Source organism: Dendropsophus ebraccatus, chromosome 11, assembly GCF_027789765.1.
Source record: "Dendropsophus ebraccatus isolate aDenEbr1 chromosome 11, aDenEbr1.pat, whole genome shotgun sequence".
Classification (NCBI taxonomy): domain Eukaryota; kingdom Metazoa; phylum Chordata; class Amphibia; order Anura; family Hylidae; genus Dendropsophus; species Dendropsophus ebraccatus.
In genome coordinates, this window is record NC_091464.1 from 89,578,049 (window position 1) to 89,601,719 (window position 23,671).

At 46.4% G+C, this 23,671-nt stretch overlaps 1 protein-coding gene across 5 annotated transcripts in view; it reads right to left on the minus strand.

The window, feature by feature from the left end:
- The window catches only part of CASR (calcium sensing receptor), a 70,991-nt gene that overhangs the window by 7,144 nt on the left and 40,176 nt on the right, over nucleotides 1-23,671 (minus strand). For all 5 annotated transcript variants that reach the window (XM_069945212.1, XM_069945211.1, XM_069945213.1 and 2 more), the window contains one exon: nucleotides 20,726-21,553. In XM_069945212.1, the coding sequence (XP_069801313.1) occupies nucleotides 20,726-21,553 (828 nt within the window). The remainder of the gene's footprint in view (nucleotides 1-20,725; nucleotides 21,554-23,671) is intronic.

Below are 23,671 nucleotides of genomic sequence, written 5' to 3' on the forward strand. Positions count from 1 at the left end.
GGACTAATGAGCTCATGCACATAATGGAGAGGACTACTTATTGTCAATGTTATTCAGGAGGATCTCTCTGGATTAGCTGCACAGAGCAAGTGATATCTCATTCTCTTTAGCTTCTCTGTCACTAGTTTATGCTACCCTGAGATAGGACAACATAAACATCTCTTTAAAATCTCCCCTTGTTTTGTCTATACAACATGTGCCCTGTGTCTCCATGGCTACAGACTACATGCAAGCTTTACGTAGTCAGATCCTGCAGTTCTCTCTACAGCCTCCTTTTTCTACTCCTTGTATCTTTTTAGGAATGGGGAGGAAGTGGAGCAGGGTTAGACTCTGTTCAAATTAATGTCACGGCTTCTGCTCATAAGGCGGCCATGTCAGCAATGATTTTCTACAGATTTCAATCAGATGTATGATGTGGCAGAGGACTGCACACTATGCACTGCTTGCGGTCACAGGGTACAACTCTCGAAATAACCACAGGAAAAGACCCCCACAGAATCAGACTACACTAGGAGTGTTTGTAGTCTGTAACCATGGAGATACATTGGGCATGTTAACAGCATCAATTTCTGTGTATAGCTGTGATGTCTCCTCTGATCAATTCTCTTACAAGAAATTATGTCAAACAAGTTTTAAATTCAGTAAATTTATGGAATTGCCTGTATTCCATGTAGCCTAGTCTGTGTCTCTTTTGCACTTTTCCATCCTTCTCTATGCCTGCGGATCCTCATCATCCTCATGTGATGTCACTAAGGCGATATTCACAGCTTAGAGCAATGCTCCCACATCTGGTGCTCTACAACCATGGTAAATCTACAACAAAAGGTCCCTGTGCCGGGCACCGGGAAACAGGCAGGGATGGACAGGCCTAGGAAATATGCTGACAGCCAAGTATCAGAGCCAGCTCCAGGTGACGTCCAGGTCTCTGGGCCATACAGTGAAGGGTCAGCATGGGACACAAGGGTCAGACAGGGACAGCATCAGGTACAGGACAGCAGATCAGGACTATACTAAATCTGCACTATTGCTCAGGTGCAGGTGAGAGGGCAGAGCCAGGCTGGAATAGGTGGCTCTTTAAAAGAGTGAGGTCAAAGAGACATGTTAAAAGTTTTGATTGGTCCAGGTCTGAGTGTTCCGACCGGGATTGATCAGGACAATATATGTGCCCCCCCCCCCCACACACACACACACAGCATGCTGCTTCACTTCTGCTGCTTCTTCCTCCCCTCTCACAGCATACTGCCTTGCTGCAGCCCTATCTCCCTCCTCTCTCACAGCATACTGCCTTGCTGCAGCCCCTTCTTCCTCCCTTCTCACAGAATGCTGCCACTTTACAGCCCCATCTCCTTCTCTTACAGCATCCTGACCCACTGCAACCCCATCTCCCTCTGCTTTCACAGCATATTGCCTCACCGCAGCATCATCCCCTTTCCCTCTCACAGCATACTGCCTCACTGCAGCCTCATCTTCCTCCCCTCTCACAGCATACTGCCTCATTGCAGCCCTATCTCCCTTACCTCTCCTCTCACAGCACACTGCCTCACTGCAGCCCCATCTCCCTCACCTCCCCTCTCACAGCACACTGCCTCACTGCAGCCCCATCTCCCTCACCTCTCCTCTCACAGTATACTGTGTCACTGCAGCCCCATGTCCCTCACCTCCCCTCTCACAGCACACTGCCTCACTGCAGCCCCATCTCCCTCACCTCTCTTCTCACAGTAGCCCCTTCTTCCTCCCCTCTCACAGTATACTGCCTCACTGCAGGCCTGTCTACCTCCTCCTTTTCTGCTGAATGGTAAGAAGATGCCCCTTGTAACATTTAAGTTTTTCTTGTGTAAATATTTCTGATTTACACCAATAGAAATTATAACCACACCATAGCCATAATGTACTCTCACATCAACCACACTCTTAGCCACCATCATCTTCAACCTCTCAGTCCTGAGCCTCCCAATGACCATAGCCGTATGTTCCCTTTGTCCGGGTCATTTCATTATACTGAACAACATTGCTGAGTAGTGTTGAAGAGATCTGTTAAAACTGTTTGGGTTCAGCAACGTTCTCCAAACCTGAAGTATCTGTATTTGACTCTTTGCAGCTGCGGAAGTTGGATCCAGACTGTATCCATGTTTTCTTGGTGGCAGCTAAACCTGAACAGTTTGACAGGTCGGTTCAACACTATTGTCGAGTCAACATCTTATAGCACGACTACCTTCAAAAATACTTGGGCACCATATGGGTAAATAGGGGCCAAGGTCTCTCTATTATGTCCATCAACTGACATCTTGTGCCATATTGCATCTATCTGGTGGACACACGAGGACAGTGGTTATATTTCAAAGACATTAGGCCCAGGGGTATAGCTGAAGTGGGAAGAGGCAGTGGATGCACTAGGAAAGACACCTGTATTATAAATCGCACAGTGAGAACGCTCTTACAGATTTTACATTGGGTCACGCCAAGTCCATGGGGGAGGGGGAAGCATTAATGGGAGTGTAGGGCACCACATTGAGAACCAGGTTTGCTCCCCATTTCCAATCAAATGGGTCCATTCATCTTTCATGCTGTCATTAGTGGGTAGTTGGAGCACAGATGGTGTAATTTGCCAAAAAATTTTATACAACCTGACTAAGGCAGCACCAAGTCATTTGGTCTTCTTTAAGCCGTACCAGTACTGCAGTGAATATGAAACATTTTTTTTCCTATTGATTTTGGGATCATGAAAACATCCACGAGTTAGACTTTTTGTGATGTTGTTACAGACGAGTCCATCTTGCAGTGGAGGCGGGATCGTTCAGCTAGGAATGAACATGGTGTAGGAGGACATTGGGCAGTATGGAGAGGTAAGAATAGGCTGTTTGTTATGTTCTGCAGGGCCATCTTAACAGCATTATGGGCCCCTGGGCAGAGGTGCGAATTGCCCCCCACCCCCACAACCGCCGCCATCAAATCCCCCACATCTTTGCATATAGTGCCACACATAGTAGCCAATCCCCCCATATAGTGCCCTCCATAGTAGCCAATCCCCCCATATAGTGCCCCCCATAGTAGCCAATCCCCCCATATAGTGCCCCCCATAGTAGACAATCCCCCCATAGTAGCCAGTGCCCCCCATAGTAGCCAGTGCCCCCCCATAGTAGCAAGTGCCCCCCCATAGTAGCCAGTGCCCCCATAGTAGCCAGTGCCCCCCCATAGTAGCCAGTGCCCCCCCCCATAGTAGCCAGTGCCCCCATAGTAGCCAGTGCCCCCCAAAACAACAAACCAGTTACTCACCGGTCCGCCGGCCCCAGCAGCTGATGTCTCCCGGCAGCGCGCACTCCCGTCATCCTCCGGCACAGGCAGCGGGGTACAGAGAGACTTCCTGTGCCGGAAGTGTCCTGCCATGAATGATAGAGGCTGCAGGACACTTCCGGCACAGGCAGTCTCTGTGTACCCCACTGCCTGTGCCCGGAGGATGACGGGAGTGCGCGCTGCCGGGAGACATCAGCTGCTGGGGCCGGCGGATGGGTGAGTTCCGGGACCGCCCGCCCATTCTATCGCCGCTTAGCTGAGCCGATCAGAAGCCCAGGAAAGTGCTGCTCATTGCACTTTCCTGGGCTTTTGATCGGCTCAGCTGAGCGGCGATAGAAGGGGCGGGCAGAGGGGGTCGCTCAGGGCCGCTCACTATGCATATGCATAGTGAGCGGCAATACAGGGGGTGGGCGGGACGGCTTCCTTGCGGTGCTCAGCACTGCTTGGGAGCCGTCTTCGCTTTATAGGACGCACTTAGTTTTATAAGTGCGTCTTATAAAGCGAAAAATACTGGTCACAGAGGGCAGGGACCCCCTAGGACGCAAGGGCCCCCGGGCAGCCGCCTACCATGCCCAATGGGTAAGACGGCCCTGATGTTCTGCGTATGGGCAGCAAAATATTAAAAGTTAATTTTGAGCAGAATACCCCTTTAAGGGTTCCAATTTCTCATGATACTGTAATGAGCCAACAAGCATGAAGAGGTGGATCCCCCGGATCACCAAAGAGTGCCAACGTTTCTTCTCCGAGGACCGAAGTCTAAAGAGTTCCTGGTTTTCACTAGTGTTGGCCACAAGGCCGGTTGGACTTTGCTATGGAAGACTCCAAGGTCGCTACCATCAAAGAAGGACCTCGGTGACTACAGACTGCAGGAATGCTGGAGTCTGGTAATAGATGCTATTCCCCTGGTAGAAGTGCAGGATGAACGTTAGGAGATAGTTCAGACAGAAGTGGGTTAGAGCTGAAAAGGAATGGAGATCCAGATAACTTAAGATCACTTGGAAGTGGCTGGAAGCCATGGAGCACAGACGTGGTTCCTTAGAATCAACACAAACTACTGAGCATAAAGGCATGAAGGTGGAAACTATATATACCCTGAGGAGAACTTGCCAGAAGTCTCCAGAGCCTGTGGACTGGGCTATAAATACAGGAGAACAGGCACATGCCTGCCACTAGAGGGAGCCCAAACCAGCAGGAGATCAAAGCAAGAAGGCTGTCGCAGAAGAAGCATGCCGAGAGAAAAGGGACATGACCACAGTGCAGTGCGAGCATGAGCAGGTAGGGGGTAACGAACATGGCCGCGTGCCATTACAGATACAAATTTAATACCATATTGCAGCATTTGAGCAAAAAACTTTAACGAGCTGCAATCCATTGGGTGACTTCGTATAGTAACACAACAACTCCTGACAGAATATCACAGTATCAGGGATTTTTTTTTAATAAACTGGTTATTTCTTGACACATTTTGGGTTATATTGAGCCACAAGGACAAATAAGGAAGGACACATCTAGAGGTCACACATGACCTTGGTTCCCATAGGTTATATTGTGTTTATTCTACTCAAAAGTGGTCCACAAAATTTTCATTTACCGATCCATCCATTGCTATCAGGACCGATACATGAACTACTGAATGGCCCAACAATGATCCAATAGAGCAACACAACACCACAGCAGTACAATATCCTCATCACTATTCTCATCTATGTTCACTATAGGGGTCCGCAGAGCTCCGGGCTCAGAAGACATAGGTATCTAACCTGTATCTAAGCTGATGCATGTCAATCTAGTGTTATGTAGGAGAAGTCCGGCCATTTTTAAATGCAGCCGATGGGGGAATTTCATAGCCAGTAGGAACTTACCTCCGGGATCTCCGCCACTGACACGTCACAACCCGGCTGATGGACTGGTCACTTAGTCAGTCAGTGACTGGGGCAGGACGCCGCTCCAGTCACTGATTGGCTGAGTGGGGAAAGGTATTTTCCCCCGAGTCTTGGCGTCATCACAACTTCCGGCAGGGGTCTTAAAGGTTGGTCTCACTGTGGCAATGGGAAGAGATAAATTCCTACTCCTGATCAAATTTCCCCCTGCCGGCTACTGGCTTTGAAGAATGGCTGGACTTCTCCTTTAACGTATAGAATCACGGAGTAGATTATACAGTTCAATACATAGACAATACATAATCACACTGCACAGTGTCTTTTCTTGCCACTAGGGTCCATGGCTTACAGTGAACGCTCACATTTGAGATATACAGTACAGTACAGCAAAAACCTAAAACATAGCGTGAACAGAGCGTATTGTGGCAAAATATACAATACCAAAAAATAAAAATAAACAAACATGAAGAAGAAAGATGAAATAAAAATGTTATAATAAAAAAAAAGAAACAAACAATGAAATCTTACCATTATAGAGAATATGTGCAGTGTCCCAGCACACGTTCTACTGTTGTCTTGTGGCATCAGATTCGTCACAGTGAGGGTACCGGTAGTCATAACATGTCTAACATACATTATATACTGCTTATGTGCATACAATGTAGTTTATTTATGTGCAATCATTTACTCTCTCTTTGTTGGGACCTCTGGTGAATTGTATGGAAGTATATGAGTAGTAGGTCACATGACCCTCCTACCCAGGATGGATTCCCTAAATCCGACTCTCCCTTCCTAAATGTGTAGAAACAAACCAATTAGTCTAGTCATGGCTTACTCCAGTAAAGTTGCTTCTGTATGAACTCTCTTTTCTGTTCTCGTAATACATGACAGCCCCCTCTGAGCCATCAGATGAAGCCACCTAGATGAAGAGGTTTACTCAAACTTTGATATTGATAGTCTGTCCTTAGGAACCATCGCTGGGACTGGGACTTTAGACACCCCCCACTGATCAGATGATTGAAGAGGCTGCCTTTCTCTGATAAACTCTCCATCGCCTTCAGTACAGCGCCATGCATCCAGTAATGGCTGGGCTTGGTACTGTAGCTCATTCCCATTTATTTAAATGCAGTACCACACACCACCATTACAAAATGCATGGCACTGTGCCTGGTAAATAATAAGGCACTCTACCTACATTGCCCTATACCCAAGAATCAGACCTTTGTCATTAGCCGAGCCGCACACCCGGTCCCTGCCTCTGCCGAGGTGCGTTGCTCGGAGTAGCGCTGACGGCATCCTTAGCAACCGACGGCGTCCCTAGCAGCCGCCCTGCACGTCTGGTTATCAGGCCGTGCTCAGACGTCACTACGTTCTGCTGTTGAGCGGGACTGGTTGCCGGGGGCCTGCTGATCGCGTCCCCGGCAACCAGCCTGCTGTGTTTATCTTTTCTTTTGTGTGGCCTCATCACCCCCGGTTGATCGGTATAAGGTGTACCCTTGATGGTGACTGACAGCTGACCTAGCCAGTTAGCTTTCAGCACCTAGGTTCCTCTTTCCTATATATTCCACTGGACTGACGCCCCTGGTGTCAGTCCAGTGCCTGTGATAGCGCCTTGTGCCTTGACCTAGCATTCTCCTGACCATTTGTTGTTTTTGCCCAGACCTTTTAGATTTCGTTCCCTGACTTTGCTTTCTGGATTCTGATTCTGTACCTTCGCTGCCCGGCTGTTGCTGATTTAGTTTTCCTGACCATTCCTTATTGTGTTTGTTTTGTGTTGCACTTATCCTAGTGTAAGGTTTGTCGACCTGACAGGTTTCAGGGTCCGCAGTAATTCTTAGTACTGTTTGTGGCAAGTAGGTAGGGACAGCTGGGGTGGGTGCCAGTCTAGGGCTGCACTTGTCTACGTGTCTTTCCAGTACCCTACCTGACATTATCACAGGCCGTAAAAAAAAGAACATTTTTTTTTATGGTCACCAGGTATGAGGTATGAGCGACGATAACTCGCTTGGAAATTTTGACCACCCAGCTGGAGGGTCTTGCTGGGCGGGTGGATGCTCTGACTCCTGCTTCCCCGCCTGCCACAATGCCCCAACCCTCAACTGACGCCCCAGTTCAGGTGGTAAAACATAAAACCAAGATGCTGTTACCGACAGGTTTCAGGGTAACTCTAGCAAATTTCGGACTTTCCGGGAGTCCTGTTTTTTGTATTTCAGGCATAACCCCTTTTTGTCCAATGCTGAGAGAGTGGCACTTATTGTCTCACTTTTGCAGGGACCCCCACAGGATTGGGCACTTTCTCTTCCTGGGGAGGCTCCTGGGTGGAATTCGGTAGAGCTATTTTTTGTATCCCTGGGTCAAATCTATGACGATCCCAACCGAGCTTCAGTGGCAGAATTTCGTCTCCTGTCCATCCAGCAGGGGCGCCGCACCGCGGAGGAATACTGTGCGGAGTTACGCCAATGGCCAAAAGGACTGTCTGATGCCATTAACCCCTTAAGGTCAAAGCCTATTTTCGTTTTTGCGCTTTTGCTTATTCCATTTTAAGTTTAAAAGTCCATAGCGCTTGCATTTTTTCACCTAGAGACGTATATGAGCGCTTATTTTTTGCGAAACCAATTGTACTTTGCAATGACAGGCATTATTTTTCCATAACATATGCTGCGAAACCGGAAAAAAAAATCATTTGCGCTGTCAAATTGAAAAAAAAACGAATTTGTTTTGATTTCGGGGAGTTTTGCATTTACGCCGTCCGTCCTATGGTAAAACTGACTTGTTATGCATGTTCCTCAAGTCGTTACGATTACTATGATATATAACATGTATAACTTATATTGTATCCGATGGCCTGTAAAAAAATTCAAACCATTGTTAACAAATATACGTTCCTTAAAATCGCTCCCTTCCCAGGCTTATAGCGCTTTTATCCTTTGGTCTATGGGGCTAAGTGAGGTGTCAGTTTTTGCGCCATGATGTGTTCTTTCTATCGGTACCTTGATTGCGCATATACGACTTTTTGATCGTTTTTTATTACATTTTTTCTGGATTTGATGCGACCAAAAATGCGCAATTTTGCACTTTGGAATTTTTTTGCGCTGACGCCGTTTACCGTGCGAGATCAGGAATGTGATTAATAGTTCAGGCGATTACGCGCGCGGCGATACTAAATATGTTTATTTATTTATTTATTAATTTATATTTATAAAATGGGAAAAGGGGGGTGATTTGGACTTTTATTAGGGGAGGGGATTTTTTATTAATAAAAACACTTTTTTACTTTTTTTTACTGTAACTAGAAGCCCCCCTGAGGGACTTGTATATAGACAGCACTGATCTCTCATAGAGATCAATGCTGTGTATATACACAGCAAAGATCGATTAGATCGGTCATAGATTACTATGGCCTGCTGCAGGCCATAGCAATCTATTGCCGAGCCGGGATCAGCGTCATTCCGATGCTGAGGCCCGGCACGGGCAGAAGAACGGATCTCCGTCCCACTAGACACCAGGGATGTGTTTACCTGAGCCTCTAAGTGCAGCTGTCAGGTTTGACAGCTGCACTTAGAGGCTTAATTAGCCGGCGCGGCAACGGGACCCGCGCCGGCTAACAGAGGCACTGCCCGGCTGCACGTGTCAGCCGGGATCAGCGCCGTTCAGAGCGGGGTCCCGGCGGGACCCCGCTCTGAACACCCCCCGTGGCACCATGACGTATCAGATACGTCATGGGTCGCTAAGGGGTTAAAGATGTGATGGTTAGCCACCCCACTCCCAACTCCCTCAATGACTACGACTCTCGCAGTAACCATAGACCGAAGGCTGAGGGAAAGGAAGCGGGAAAAGACAGGGACGACTTTAGGACAGCCAGGGTCAATCCAGCTTCTCAAACGGTCCTCTATGGCCTCTACGCCTGCTACTCCCAAGTCACAGGAGAAGAAGGAACCCATGGTCTTGGGTAACACAACTGCCAGGAGGAAATACCGTTTGGAGAATTCTCTATGCCTGTATTGTGGAAAATATGTCCACTTCCTGAAAACCTGCCCGGTCAAGCCAGCCCAGAGGTTGGAAAACTCCAGTGCCTGAGTGATGGTCCGGAGGGTCAGTCAGGCACCCAGGTACCTCCAAGTAATTTTGAAAAATTTCTGTTACCTGTTACTTTGTGTTACAATGGTCTTTCAGTTGATGGTACAGCCATGGTGGACTCGGGGGCAGCCCTAAGTTTTGTTCGGGCATCGGTAGCCCACTCGTTAGGCCTAAAAATGGTGCCATTATGTTATCCATTTTCTGCGCTAATTCTAATCTCTTAAAAACAGGATCAGTAAACAATCGCACCCCCGAAGTCACCATGCAGATTTCTTTTTTTGTTTTGGAGCATCTAGCAGCAGACATCATTTTAGGGTTACCATGGCTGTGCCAACATAATCCTGTCTTTGATTGAAGAACCACGGAACTAGTCAAGTGGGGAGATTCTTGTGGTTCTCATCTCTCTTGCGTAGTGCCTATGGTATTCTCTGTTCAGGACTCATCCCAGATCCCAGAGTTTATTTCTGATTATGTTGATGTTTTTAATGAAAGTGTTGCTGATGCCCTGCCCCGTCCATATGACTGCCCTATTGATCGCGTGTCTGGGGCTAGGTACCCCAAGGGTCATATTTTTAATCTGTCCCCCACAGAACGAGAGTCAATGCTTCTATATTCAAGACAGCCTAAAAAAAGGACACATTAGACCCTCTGTGTCTCCTATGGGTGCAGGGTTCTCTTTTGTCAAGAAAAAAGATGGTGGGTTGCGTCCCTGTATCGATTACAGGGAGCTTAACAGGATAACCATCAAAGACTTGCATCCCCTTCCTCTGGTTCCGAATCTTCTCAATCAGGTTGTGGGCGCTGGTTGGTTCTCCAAAATCGATCTACGAGGTGCCTACAACTTAATCCGGATCAGAGAGGGAGATGGATATAAGAAGACGGCGTTTAATACTCCCGAGTACTTTCGAGTAATTTTGAGTACTTGGTTATGCCTTTCGGGTTAAGTAATGCTCCTGCCGTCTTCCAGAGGTTTGTCAATGATATTTTTTGAGATTTGTTTGGTCAGTATGTAGTGGTATACCTCAATGATATTTTGATATATTCACCTGATTGGAAATCTCACAAAGAACACGTAAGTGAAGTCTTATCAAGGTTACGTAAAAATGGTCTTTGTGCCAAAATGTCCAAATGTCTGTTTGGGGTGCAGGAAATTGGATTCTTGGGGTATATCATCACACCCGAATCGGTTAAAATGGACCCCAAAAAAGTCACTGAAGTTCAAGAGTGGGCAAAACCCACCACTCTAAAAGATTTCTTGGTTTTTCTAACTTTTACAGAAAATTTATCAGGAACTTCTCTCTTATTGCTAAACCTCTTACCGACCTTACAAAGAAAGGTCCGAACCTAATTCCCTGGTCTCCGGAGGCAGAAGTGGCTTTTAATCAGCTTAAGATTAGCTTCTCCTCAGCTCCTGTTTGTACACCCTGATTCAGAACTTACGTTTGTCATTGAGGTTGATGCCTCTGAGTCAGATGTAGGAGCGGTTCTATCCCAAGGTAGAGAACCATATACCAACATGCGCCCGGTGGCCCTCTTCTCCAGAAAATCTCCAGTTCTGAACATAATTATGATGTCGGCGATAGGGAACTTTTAGCTATTAAATGGGCCCTGGAAGAATGGAGACATTTTCTGGAGGGATCTCGGCACCAGATCACTGTCCTCATGGATCACAAAAAACTACTGTATCTGGACAAGGCCAAAAGGCTAACTCCCCGACAAGCCCTCTGGGCATTTTTTTTTAACCTGTTTTGATTTTGTGGTTACATATTGCCCAGGGAATAAAAATGTCAAAGCTGATGCCATGTCTAGAAGTTTTGGTGATAGTAGAATCACTGAGGAGAAACCGGAAACCATTTTAACCCCTGGTACAGTTCTTGCTAGGATTACTGTGGATCTTTCCAATGCTATCCTGAACTCTAAGGGCAGTGCACCACCAGGTGTCCCTCCCAGTAAATTGTTTGTACCTCTAAATTTAAGGTTAGAGGTGCTAAAAGAGGTCTATGCATCCAATCTAGCAGGTCATCCTGGGATTGCCGGTACGGGATACCTGCTGTCCCGTTCCTGCTGGTGGCCCACCTGGCAAAAAGATGTGTGTGAGTATGTTAAGGCTTGTGAAATATGTGCTCGGCCAAGACTCCAAGATCACTACCAGAGGGACTGTTGCAGTCTATGCCCTTGCCTTTTCGTCCGTGGTCTCATTTGTCTATACATTTTGTTACTAATCTTACCTCTTCACAAAGGAAAACTGTACTGTGGGTGGTGGTGGACCGTTTCACTAAAATGTGTCACTTAGTAGCTCTAAAAAAAACTACCTAACGCCAAAACATTGACTAGATTGGTTGTAGGTCATATCCTCAGTTTGCATGGGGTTCCTACTAATATAGTCTCTGATCGCGGGGTACAATTTGTTTCCAGGTTTTGGAAGGCATTTTGTGAGTTTCTGGGGATTTCTTTGTAATATTCGTCGGCATTCCATCCTGAGACTAATGGTCAGACAGAACGCACAAATCAGTCAGTCATCCAATATTTAAGGTGTCTGATAATCAGACTAAATGGTCAAAATACCTACCGATGGCAGAGTTTGCTCTAAATAATCACGTGAATGCCTCTACCCAACAGACGCCATTTTTTTGTAACTATGCATTTCATCCCAAATATTCTGTGTTACCCAATTCCGAAACACAATTTACGTCCATCAAACAATTGACAAAGTAATTTTGCACAGTGTGGGCAGAGAGTCTGGTGACTTTAACTGTCTCACAGAAATAATATTTTAAATTTGCCAATCGTAAACGTCGTCCTGGACCTGATTATGTTGTAGGAGATAAAGTGTGGTTATCTACAAAAAATCTACATCTCCGCGTACCTTCTGCCAAACTGGCTCCCGGTTCCTGCCTCTAACGAGGTGCGCGGCTAGGCATAACGCCAACGGCGTCCTTCGCAACAGGCAGGATTGGTTGCTGGTGGCGCGCTGATGCCGTCCCTAGCAGCCGCCCTGCAAGTCTGGTTATGAGGCCGTGCTCAGACGTCACTATGTTCTGCTGTTGAGCGGGACTGGTTGCCAGGAGCCCGCTGATCGCATTCCCGGCAACCAGCCTGCTGTGTTTATCTTTTCTTTTGTATGTAGCCAGCGGCATTAGGTATCAGGTGTACCCTTGATGGTGACTGACAGCTGACCTAGCCAGTTAGCTGTCAGCACCTAGGTTCCTCTTTCCTATATATTCCAGCCCCTGGTGTCAGTCCAGTGCCTGTGATAGCGCCTTGTGCCTTGACCTAGCATTCTCCTGACCATTTGTTGCTTTTGCTCAGACCTTTTAGATTTCGTTCCCTGACTTTGCTTTCTGGATTCTGATTTTGTACCTTCTCTGCCCGGCTGTTGCTGATTTAGTTTTCCTGACCATTCCTTATTGTGTTTGTTTTGTCTTGTTTTGTTTTGCACTTATCCTAGTGTAAGGTTTGTCGACCAGTTGTCCGCAGCAATTCTTAGTACTGTTTGTGGCAAGTAGGTAGGGACAGCTTGGGCAGGTGCCAGTCTAGGGCTGCACTTGTCTACTGAACCTCCTCCAAGGATCCTTCAATAAGGGAGAACTGCAAAAAGCTGTTAAAGAGACTGTGTCAGTAGGTTTATGGTGTCCTATCTCAGGGTAGCATAAACTAACAAAGACACCTGAACAGAATAATCTATCACTAAGATTGTTCTTTGCAGCTGATCCAGAGATCTCCTCCTGAATAACATGGACAAAAGGTAGTCCCCTCTATTATGTGCATGAGCTCAGTAGTCCTGGATATTCACGAGAAGCAGAAAACTCCACCCCCCCAGCTGCTGATTGGCAGTTATCTACCAATGTTGTATATAGGCAGTCATCTGTCAATCGGCAGCTGGAGGGCGGGGGAGGGGTGTGTGGCAAGAATCCTATTCTCCTGAATATTAGTAAAAGTCTACTGGATTCACATATGTACATTGCAGAATTTTAGCAATTATAGCACACATAACCTATTGTCCTAGTGAACCAAACATACATTGCTATAAAACCCTATGGGGAGCTAAGTCCGACAGATCAGGAACATAACAAATCTTACTCTCATAGACCCCATGAAAGGGTTAAGATTTTCCTGGTAAGTGATTTGTAATAGCCGTATTATGCTATAAATAACAGTTGCGGTAATTGTATTGAGCTGTAGGGCGATTCTGCAGATTCCGACCTCTATATATACATTTAACGGAGGACTACTAAATGTCTTGTCAGCGCTCATCAGAGCACATCTAGTGATCTGATACATAGACTGAAACGTCAAGCCTGACAGTGTCCATAGACTAAACACCTCACAGCATCGCATCTCTTCTTAAAGGAGTTATTCAAAAAGAAAAAAATTTTCTTTCAAATTAACTGATGCCAGAGATTTGTAATTTACTTCTATTAAAAAATCTCCAGTCTTTCAATACTAATCAGCTGCTGTATGTCCTGCAGGAAATGGTGTATTCTTTCCAGTCTGACACAGTGCTCTCTGCTGCCACCTCTGTCCATGTCAGGAACTGTCCAGAGTAGCAGAGGTTTTCTATGGGGATTTGCTGCTGCTCTGGACAGTTCCTGACATGGACAGAGGTGGCAGCAGAGAGCACTGTGTCAGACTGGAGAGATAGCTGGAGTGCTCATATTTCTTTCCATCTATTTGGCTTCTATCTATCTATCTATCTATCTCCTATCTATCTATCTCCTATCTATCTATCTCCTATCTATCTATCTCCTATCTATCTATCTATCTATCTATCTATCTATCTATCTATCTATCTATCTCCTATCTTTCTATTATCTATCTCCTATCTATCTATCTATCTATCTATCTATCTATCTCCTATCTATCTATCTATCTATCTATCTATCTATCTATCTATCTATCTATCTATCAATCTCCTATCTATCTATCTATCTATTATCTATCTATCTATCTATCTATCTATCTCTCTCCTATCTATCTATCTATCTCCTATCTATCTATCTATCTATCTATCTATCTATCTATCTATCTCCTATCTATCTATCCATCCATTCATCCATCCGCCTTGCTCCTCTGTGTTCTGCACACGGTAATTATTCGACTCCGTCCTGTATCCGGGTAAATAATCAGGAAGACGAGAGGATTAATAACATCAGAGCTTTGAGCACAGGATGAGATGGATCTGCTCCGGCCTTAATTCATCTACAAGGTAATTATATTTTGCCGGATCTGGTGAAGGCGCTGAATACGTCTCCCTCCAGAAACCTGCCAGGCCGTGGGATGTTGGTAATGACAGCCGAGCTTCCTCTCATCCTGACACGTTTCGGACTCTCGGTCAGCACAGTCCGTAGTTATAAGTTGTATAGAAACTTGGACACCTAGTAGGAGACTTATCAGCCCTTCGGCAGAGGAGGAGTCACCCACCGCAACCAATCACATTACAGATTTCATTTTTAGAAATATCTCTGAAGAAAAAATAAAATGCATGGTGGGGACACTGACTGCTTACTAGTTAGCCCTGCTGCTCTGGAGGCTGACGCTTTTAGTGTACACTAAAACTTGGTTGATTACGTTTTTCTGTACATTAAAAGTGACATTTAAAAACAGGTACGTTAAACGGACTGCAAAAAGGCAGTGTGAGCCCATATTCGGCCATTATGGCCCATAATCACCTCGTGTAATAGAAGAGAATGATCAGCTGACATGCATGATGTCGGCGGTTCGTTGTCTTTCAACATGTTGAAAGATCATCGATCAGGATAGGTACGATTTGCTGCTGTCACTCAATAGGAGCAGTGGCAGCAGACCGCCTCTATCTTCTATGGGCTGCCCGGACGATCTAGCGATCACCTGGGCCGCTTGCTGCTGACACGTGTAATAGTGCCAGCAGTGAGCAGGGAACCAGGAGCAAGCAAGCACTGACCTGACATGTTGGCGCTCGCTTGCTCGCTCTCGCCGCCCCATGTAATAGGGGCTTTAGGCTGCTACTACACAGAACGATAATCGGCCCTATCCCGCCGATTATCGTTCCGTGTAATAAACACAAGGATCAGCAAGAGGAGCCCTGCAGCATTTATAGGTAATGTATGCAGTTTAAGCAAGGGCTGCAAGGACATCGGTAAGGATGTCCATGCAGCCCTTGTTAAACGATTATCGGGCCGTGTAATAGGCCTAGCAGATCAGCGCATTTACAGTTATTATTGGGTCGGGTAATAGTACCCTTAATCTGACTTGTTAACATGCACTCTGGTAGATCCGTATCCTGCACCGCTGCTACATATTACCTGTGTGGATTTCCTGTCTGTTTTAATGAACTTCTACAAGGCTGTGTTTATGTGTCTATATGAATATTAGTAAAGGAGGGTGTTATTGCCTAGTGTCTTTCTGTAGGTTATACCCATAGCTCCCAACCGTTCCGGATTCTGCGGGACAGTCCAGTCTCCAGTTTCCCGCATTATATGTGGCCCCAACAAAAAAACAATAAACCAGAAACTCACCTGTCTGCCGTTCCCAGCTTCTCCTCTCCCGGCAGAGCGCGCACTCCCGTCATCCTCCGGGGCGGGCAGCGGGGTATACAGACACTGACTGTGCTGGAAGTGACCTGCAGCCTCTATCATGAATCACTTCCGGCACAGTCAGTGTCTGTATACCCCGCTGCCCGCCCCGGAGGATGACGGGAGTGCGCGCTCTGCCGGGAGAGGAGCTGCTGGGACCGGAGGACAGGTGAGTTACTGGTTTATTGTTTTTCTGGTCGGGCCACACAAATGGGAGGATTGGCTACTATGTGGGTCGCTATATGGGGGATTGGCTACTATATGGGGGATTGGATAATATGTGGGCACTACATGGGGGATTGGCTACTATGTGGGGCACTATATGGGGGGATTGGCTACTATGTGGGGCACTATATGGGGGATTGGCTACTATGTTGGGCACTTTATGGGGGTTGGCTACTATGTGGGGCACTATATAGGGGATTGGCTACTATGTGGGGCACTATATGGGGGGGTTGGCTACTTTGTGGGGCACTAAATGGGGGATTGGCTACTATGTGGGGCACTATATGGGGGAATTGGATACTATATGGGGCACTATATGGGGGAATTGGATACTATATGGGGCACTATATGGGGGATTGGCTATGTGGGGCATATATGGGGGCATTGGCTACTATGTGGGCACTATATGGTGCCATTGGCTACTATGTGGGGCACTCTATGGGGGATTGGCTACTATGTGGGGCACTATATGGAGATTGGCTACTATGTGGGGCACTATATGGGGATTGGCTACTATGTGGGGCACTATATGGGGGGGATTGGCTACTTTGTGGGGCACTATATGGGGGATTGGCTACTATGTGGGGCATATAAGGGGGCATTGGCTACTATGTGGGGCACTCTATGGGGGATTGGCTACTATGTGGGGCACTATATGGGGATTGGCTACTATGTGGAACACTATGTGGGGGGATTGGCTACTATGTGGGGCATATAAGGGGGCATTGGCTACTATGTGGGGCACTATATGGGGATTAGCTACTATGTGGGGCACTATATGGGGGCATTGGCTACTATGTGGGGCACTATATGAGGCATTGGATACTATGTGGGGCACTATATGGGGGCATTGGATACTATGTGGGGCACTATACGGGAGGATTGGCTACTATGTGGGGCACTATATGGGGGGATTGGATACTATGTGGGGCACTATATGGGGATTGGATACTATGTGTGGCACTATATAGGGGAATTGGATACTATGTGGGCACTATTGGGGGGACTGGATACTATGTGGGCACTATTGGGGGTATAGGATACTATGTGGGCACTATTGGGGGTATTGGATACTATGTGGGCACTATTGGTGGTATTGGATACTATGTGGGCACTATATAGGGGGATTGGATACTATGTGGGCACTATTGGGGGGATTGGATACTATGTGGGGCACTATATGGGGGATTGGATACTATGTGTGGCACTATATGGGGGGATTGGATACTATGTGGGCACTATTGGGGGATTGGATACTATGTGGGGCACTATATGGGGGATTGGATACTAGATAGGGCATTTTTGGGGGGATTGGATACTATATCGGGCACTATTCAGTCATCAGCATGTGGTGACTGTAGGGGAGTTGCTATGGGGGCATGGCTATGGAGGGTTGCTATGGGGGCGTGGCTATGGAGGGTTGCTATGGGGGCATGGCTATGGAGGGTCGCTATGGGAGCGTGGCTTTGGGGACCGTGGCGCACATGTCCCTCTTTGTTCTTTGCAAAAGTTGGGAGGTATGTATACCGTTTCTCCAAAAGTAAGCCCTACCCCAAAAGAAAGCTCTAACTTGATTTTGCAGGGTTTCTGAAACACGCCTAAATTATAAGTGATACTTCATAAATAATATAAGGCTCTGTCTTATCTTCTGAGAAACAGTATAATAAAATTGTATCCATGCTGTAATGGTAGTGTCTAAATCCCATACAGCAAAGGGACCTCACTGGGTGCGCGCACACAGCTCCCAGGCAAGCCCCGCCCTGGCCGGATTTCATTGGCTGCTCCACTCCGGGCTTCCTATCAGTTAAAATCAGACCCTGCCGGACCCCCGACCCTAATCCGAGCGTTTAGTATTAGGGTTAGGGTTGGGGGTATATATCCCTGTGTGTATTTTCATGTATGTTCCTCATCACATCTCATACGTGTTTGTATCTCATTGCTTTGCATAGTAATGTGCTATAATTTATCAAGATTGGAGCACCCATATGTTGTTTGACTATTAGACTTTGCACCCTTGTCGATGAATTGCTGTGACGGAGTTTAGCTGCCTGTCACTTATGGCCCCTCAAACATAAGGAGGACAGAACTATATATATATATATATATATATATATATATATATACACTCACCGGCCACTTTATTAGGTACACCATGCTAGTAACGGGTTGGACCCCCTTTTGCCTTCAGAACTGCCTCACTTCTTGGTGGCATAGATACAACAAGGTGCTGGAAGCTTCCTCAGAGATTTTGGTCCATATTGACATGATGACATCACACAGTTGCCGCAGATTTGTCGGCTGCACATCCATGATGCCAATCTCCCGTTCCACCACATCCCAAAGATGCTCTATTGGACTGAGATCTGGTGACTGTGGAGGCCATTGGAGTACAGTGACCTCATTGTCATGTTCAAGAAACCAGTCTGAGATGATTCTAGCTTTATGACATGGCGCATTATCCTGCTGAAAGTAGCCATCAGATGTTGGGTACATTGTGGTCATAAAGGGACGGACATGGTCAGCAACAATACTCAGGTAGGCTGTGGCGTTGCAACAATGCTCAATTGGTACCAAGGGGCCCAAAGAGTGCCAAGAAAATATTCCCCACACCATGACACCACCACCAGCAGCCTGAACCGTTGATACAAGGCAGGATGGATCCATGCTTTCATGTTGTGACGCCAAATTCTGACCCTACCATCCGAATGTTGCAGCAGAAATCGAGACTCATCAGACCAGGCAACGTTTTTCCAATCTTCTACTGTCCAATTTCGATGAGCTTGTGCAAATTGTAGCCTCAGTTTCCTGTTCTTAGCTGAATGGAGTGGCACCCGGTGTGGTCTTCTGCTGCTGTAGCCCATCTGCCTCAAAGTTGGACGTACTGTGCGTTCAGAGATGCTCTTCTGCCTACCTTGGTTGTAACGGTTGGCTATTTGAGTCACTGTTGCCTTTCTATCAGCTAGAACCAGTCTGCCCATTCTCCTCTGACCTCTGGCATCAACAAGGCATTTCCGCCCACAGAACTGCCGCTCACTGGATGGTTTTTCTTTTTCGGACCATTCTCTGTAAACCCTAGAGATGGTTGTGCGTGAAAATCCCAGTAGATCAGCAGTTTCTGAAATACTCAGACCAGCCCTTCTGGCACCAACAACCGTGCCACCTTCAAAGGCACTCAAATCACCTTTCTTCCCCATACTGATGCTCGGTTTGAACTGTAGGAGATTGTCTTGGCCATGTCTACATGCCTAAATGCATGTGATTGGCTGATTAGAAATTAAGTGGTAACGTGCAGTTGGACAGGTATACCTAATAAAGTGGCCGGTGAGTGTGTGTGTATATATATATATATATATATATATATATATATATATATATATATATATTGTATGCTGTTTTACATGTGGTGATGGCTTCATTGTGGAGTGTGGAACATTGTACGGCCCAGTGGGAATGGCTCAGCTTATATAAGGGTCAGAAAGCTTCTAGAGAGAGGCAGAGCTGGGAAGCCTGGCAACATGCCGCACTGGCATCCCTCTATCCAGGGTGTGGTGCCTCAATACACCAGGGTTAAAAGGGTACTCCCGGCGAAAATATGTTTCTTTCGAATCAACTGGTTTTAGAAAGTTATATAGATTTGTAATTTACTTCTATTTAAAAATCTCCAGTCGTACAGTACTTATCAGCTGCTGTATGCCCTGCAGGAAGTGGTATATTCTTTCCAGTCTGACACAGTGCTCTCTGCTGCCACCTCTGTCCATTTCAGAAACTATGTGGTAAACAGATCACTGATCTCAGGGAGACAAGCCAAAGAAAACACTTTCGGCTGCCGGTTAAAGTGCTCAATACAGTGAAATCCTAGGTGCATTGCTCCCTAGCAAATATAAATATGCAAAAACGAACCAGTGGAGCCTTAAAGGGGTACTCCGGGCTGGGGGCTTTTTTTTGTCTACCACCTCTGTTCCATCGCCGGGTCCCTGATCGCACCACTCCCGGTCAGTGCTGCCAGGTCGCTTCCTGGTCTCTGCAGGGGCTTGAGACAATACGTTTCAAGTCTGCTCAGCCAGTCAGAGGCATCCTGCCTCTGCCACTGACTGGCTGAGCGGACTTGAAACGTCACATCTCAAGCCCCTGCAGAGACCAGGAAGCGGCCAGGCAGTGCGGACCGGGAGCGGCACGATCCGGCGCTGGAACCGGGGAGGTAAGAGGACGTCATTGCCCTCATCCACCCCCTCCCCGGCCATAGACAAAAAAACTCCCAGCCCGGAGTTCCCCTTTAAGAGTCTCAAAACACAGGACTAGCCCAATATCCTTCCAGGAAGGGCCCAGCCAAGAAATGGCTCCTGCAGGGAAACCACCATATTAAGTGGCCCTATAAGTCAATGTAACAACAAGGGAAAAACCAAGACCATATCCATCCACAGACAGCTTCGCAGAGCCGAAGCTGTAATCTGTAGCATTCCCTACAGTTGGACCATAAAAGTGTGTAGCCACCTTACCAACATCAACCGAGAAGCAGTGCAGCTGGGTGCATCCCACCCATTGTTTCTGCAATATACACAGTGAGGAACAAAACACAGCCATAGTGAGGGTTGAATACAAAGATGATCAACCCCACTCTTTACAGTCCTATGTACTGCATAGTCCTCTATACTTACATCCGACATCAACTGAAATGGCATCATCAATATTGAAAGCACCTACCTGCCAAGCTTCGACTTTCTTTATATCGGCACATGATCCATTGGCAAAGAGCCCTTTTCCGGGTGTACACGTGTACATGTCCTGCAGTGCATGGGCAATGGAGTACACAGCTAAATAAACATTGTAAGATATCCGCAAATGTGTGTAATCCAGGTACGGGGTCTCCACGCTGGTGATGTTCTCCTGTCCCGTACAAGCTGTAATGTTACTGTGTTCCACATTCTTCTTGGATCCCACCGGCATGTAACAGTTAAACGTTTCTTCCCAAAATTCTTTGAGAAAACCATTGGTGTTGGACATTCGTGGATGCACTTTCTGAAGGAATTCACGAAACCCTGGAATCTGTCCTGCCCGCAAGGCAAAGCCGATCGTACCCCCAATGACATGGAAGTATTCCGGAATGGCGATGAGTGAAGAGCTGGCCCAAGCCTCACTGGCAAGCCAGATGCGTCCAGTGACGTTGCGTTTCACAATCTCCTTGATGAGGGGTTCAAGGTCTGGACCACTGGAGAAGACCACAATGACTTTAGCTGTCGAGTTCTGGATGGTTTCCACCAGTTTTTCAATCTCCTCAATTGGTGAATACTGTGAGATGAGCTCACTGAAGTCTATGCAGATATCTCTCTCTTCTGCTTCTTCCCGAAACCTCTCAATCCCAGGGCGTCCATAATCATCATCTGCAGCAATGGTTCCCACCCAATTCCACTGGAAATGCTCTATGATGTCGGCCATGGCTGTGGCTTGGTGCTCATCATTGGGCATGGTCCGCAGAAAAGATTTGTACTGGTTTTTGTTGCTTAAAAGACGGCTAGAGGAGGCATAGCTAACCTGTAAAAGGAGAAAAAGACATTACTGGGGAGAAGTTATGCAGCTATGTATGTGGTATTCTAAATGCACAGAATAACCAGGAATGTTCCGATAGACCTGTCAGAATTTAAAGGGGTTATCCAGTAAGGTAAAATACACGTTGAATCATTCCCCCCTCCTAGATACTAACAATTCATTCCATACATGCCATTACCTTATCTGTCTCCTTCCCTCAGTTTTGAACTGCTGCTGTCTGCTGAGGGCACAAAAATCCTCTCTGCTCCCAACCCCTACTTCCCCTCCCTTCTGAGACATCTGATGTAAGCAACTCCCTGGCCGGCTGTTTCTTCTCTCTGTACAGAAGGAATGGTTATTCACAGTAAGGTCACAAGTAACTTGACCTCAGATTACCCTCCCGGCTTCACAGTGTATAAACAGAGCAAAGAGGATTTTTGTGTCCTCAGCAGACAGCAGCAGCTCAAAACTGGGGGAAGGAGACAGAAAATGTAATGACATGTATGGAAGGAATTGTTAGTCTCCAGAAGGGGAAATGATTTAACATATATTTTACCTAACTGGATAACCTCTTTAAGATTCAAAGGATGATAGCAGGTTACCTCTTGTCACCTTTTGGCAGTTAATATATATCTTGTAGCTATCTCCTGTATTATACTCCAGAGCTGCACTCACTATTCTGCTGGTACAGTCACTGTGCACATACATTACCTTACTTTTCCTGTACTGATCCTGAGCTACATCCTGTATTATACCCCAGAGCTGCACTCACTATTCTACTGGTGGGGTCACTGTGTACATACATTACATTACTTTTCCTGTACTGATCCTGAGTTACATCCTGCATTATACTCCAGAGCTGCACTCACTATTCTGCTGGTGTTGTGTCTGTGTTCAGCTTTACACACCCTGTGAGAACAGTGGGTATCAGACTCCATTACAGTAACTGAAAATTTACAGAATAGCTTTTGTTTTGGGAATAAGATTTCTCCGCAGGATTTATTAGATTGCTGTTTTTGATTTGCTTCGCCTTTGTATTGTCTGTAATTACGCTGCGGCTTGTGGTTAGTGATATCAATGCTTTACAACAAATCTGCACAAGAGACTATTCACGAGAGGCGAGACTCTTTCCAAAACCAACAGATATTGATGGCCACCATTACCTGTAGGAGCCACCAAGCTTCTGCAGGCCGTGAATGGACTGACAATGTATAGTGTTTGGTACATAAGTATTCTTAACATGAACCCTTTCTTCTACTGATCTGTGTAAAACTTTGAGCCATCATCCGAAGTATGAATGATCAGGATGAACTGAGGCCTACATGAACAGAATCGTAATGTGGAGAAGAGTAAATAGGATGAATACGTCATACACAGTAATTATTAGTACACATTGCTCATCTTGAGAAATCTATAGGGGCTGTGGAAAATTTAAAGCAGAAGTACGCTAATAAACATTTATGTAGTTGAGTTAACGTGTTGACTAGAGATGAGCGAACAGGGTTCGAGTCGATCCGAACCCGAACGTTCGGTATTTGATTAGCTGGGGCTGCTCAACTTGGATAAAGCTCTAAGGTTGTCTGGAAAAGATGGATACAGCCAATGACTATATCCATGTTTTCCATATAGCCTTAGGGCTTTATCCAAGTTCAGCAGCCACCGCTAATCAAATGCCGAAAGTTCGGGTTCGGATCGTCTCGAGCATGCTCCAGGTTCGCTCATCTCTAGTGTTGACACATTCCTTCACTTATATCGATCTTGTGCTGTGTTGCTTTATTTTCCATTCGGCTTTTCAACCTGCTGCCTTTCAACTGTGTTCCGCTACGTGCTGCTCCTCCCTGGGTGCCGGGAAAAGGCGCATCCAGTCCTGGGAACTTCCCCACACCCAGGGTGCGGAGTTAATAAGCCGCTTGCTGATCAAACGAAGTGCTTTGCTTTGTTTACATCGCCGATTCGCTTATCTCTAGTGAAAGTAAAAACTCTTCTTTTTTTTTTTGAATTAGGTGGTTTAGCTCCACCTCTCTGTCATGTGATCCAACTGCACTCCCACAATGCACTGCTCACTTAGATCTAAAGGTCTCACCTTCACCCAATCTTGCTGTTTGGATGGGTTTGAAATCTTTT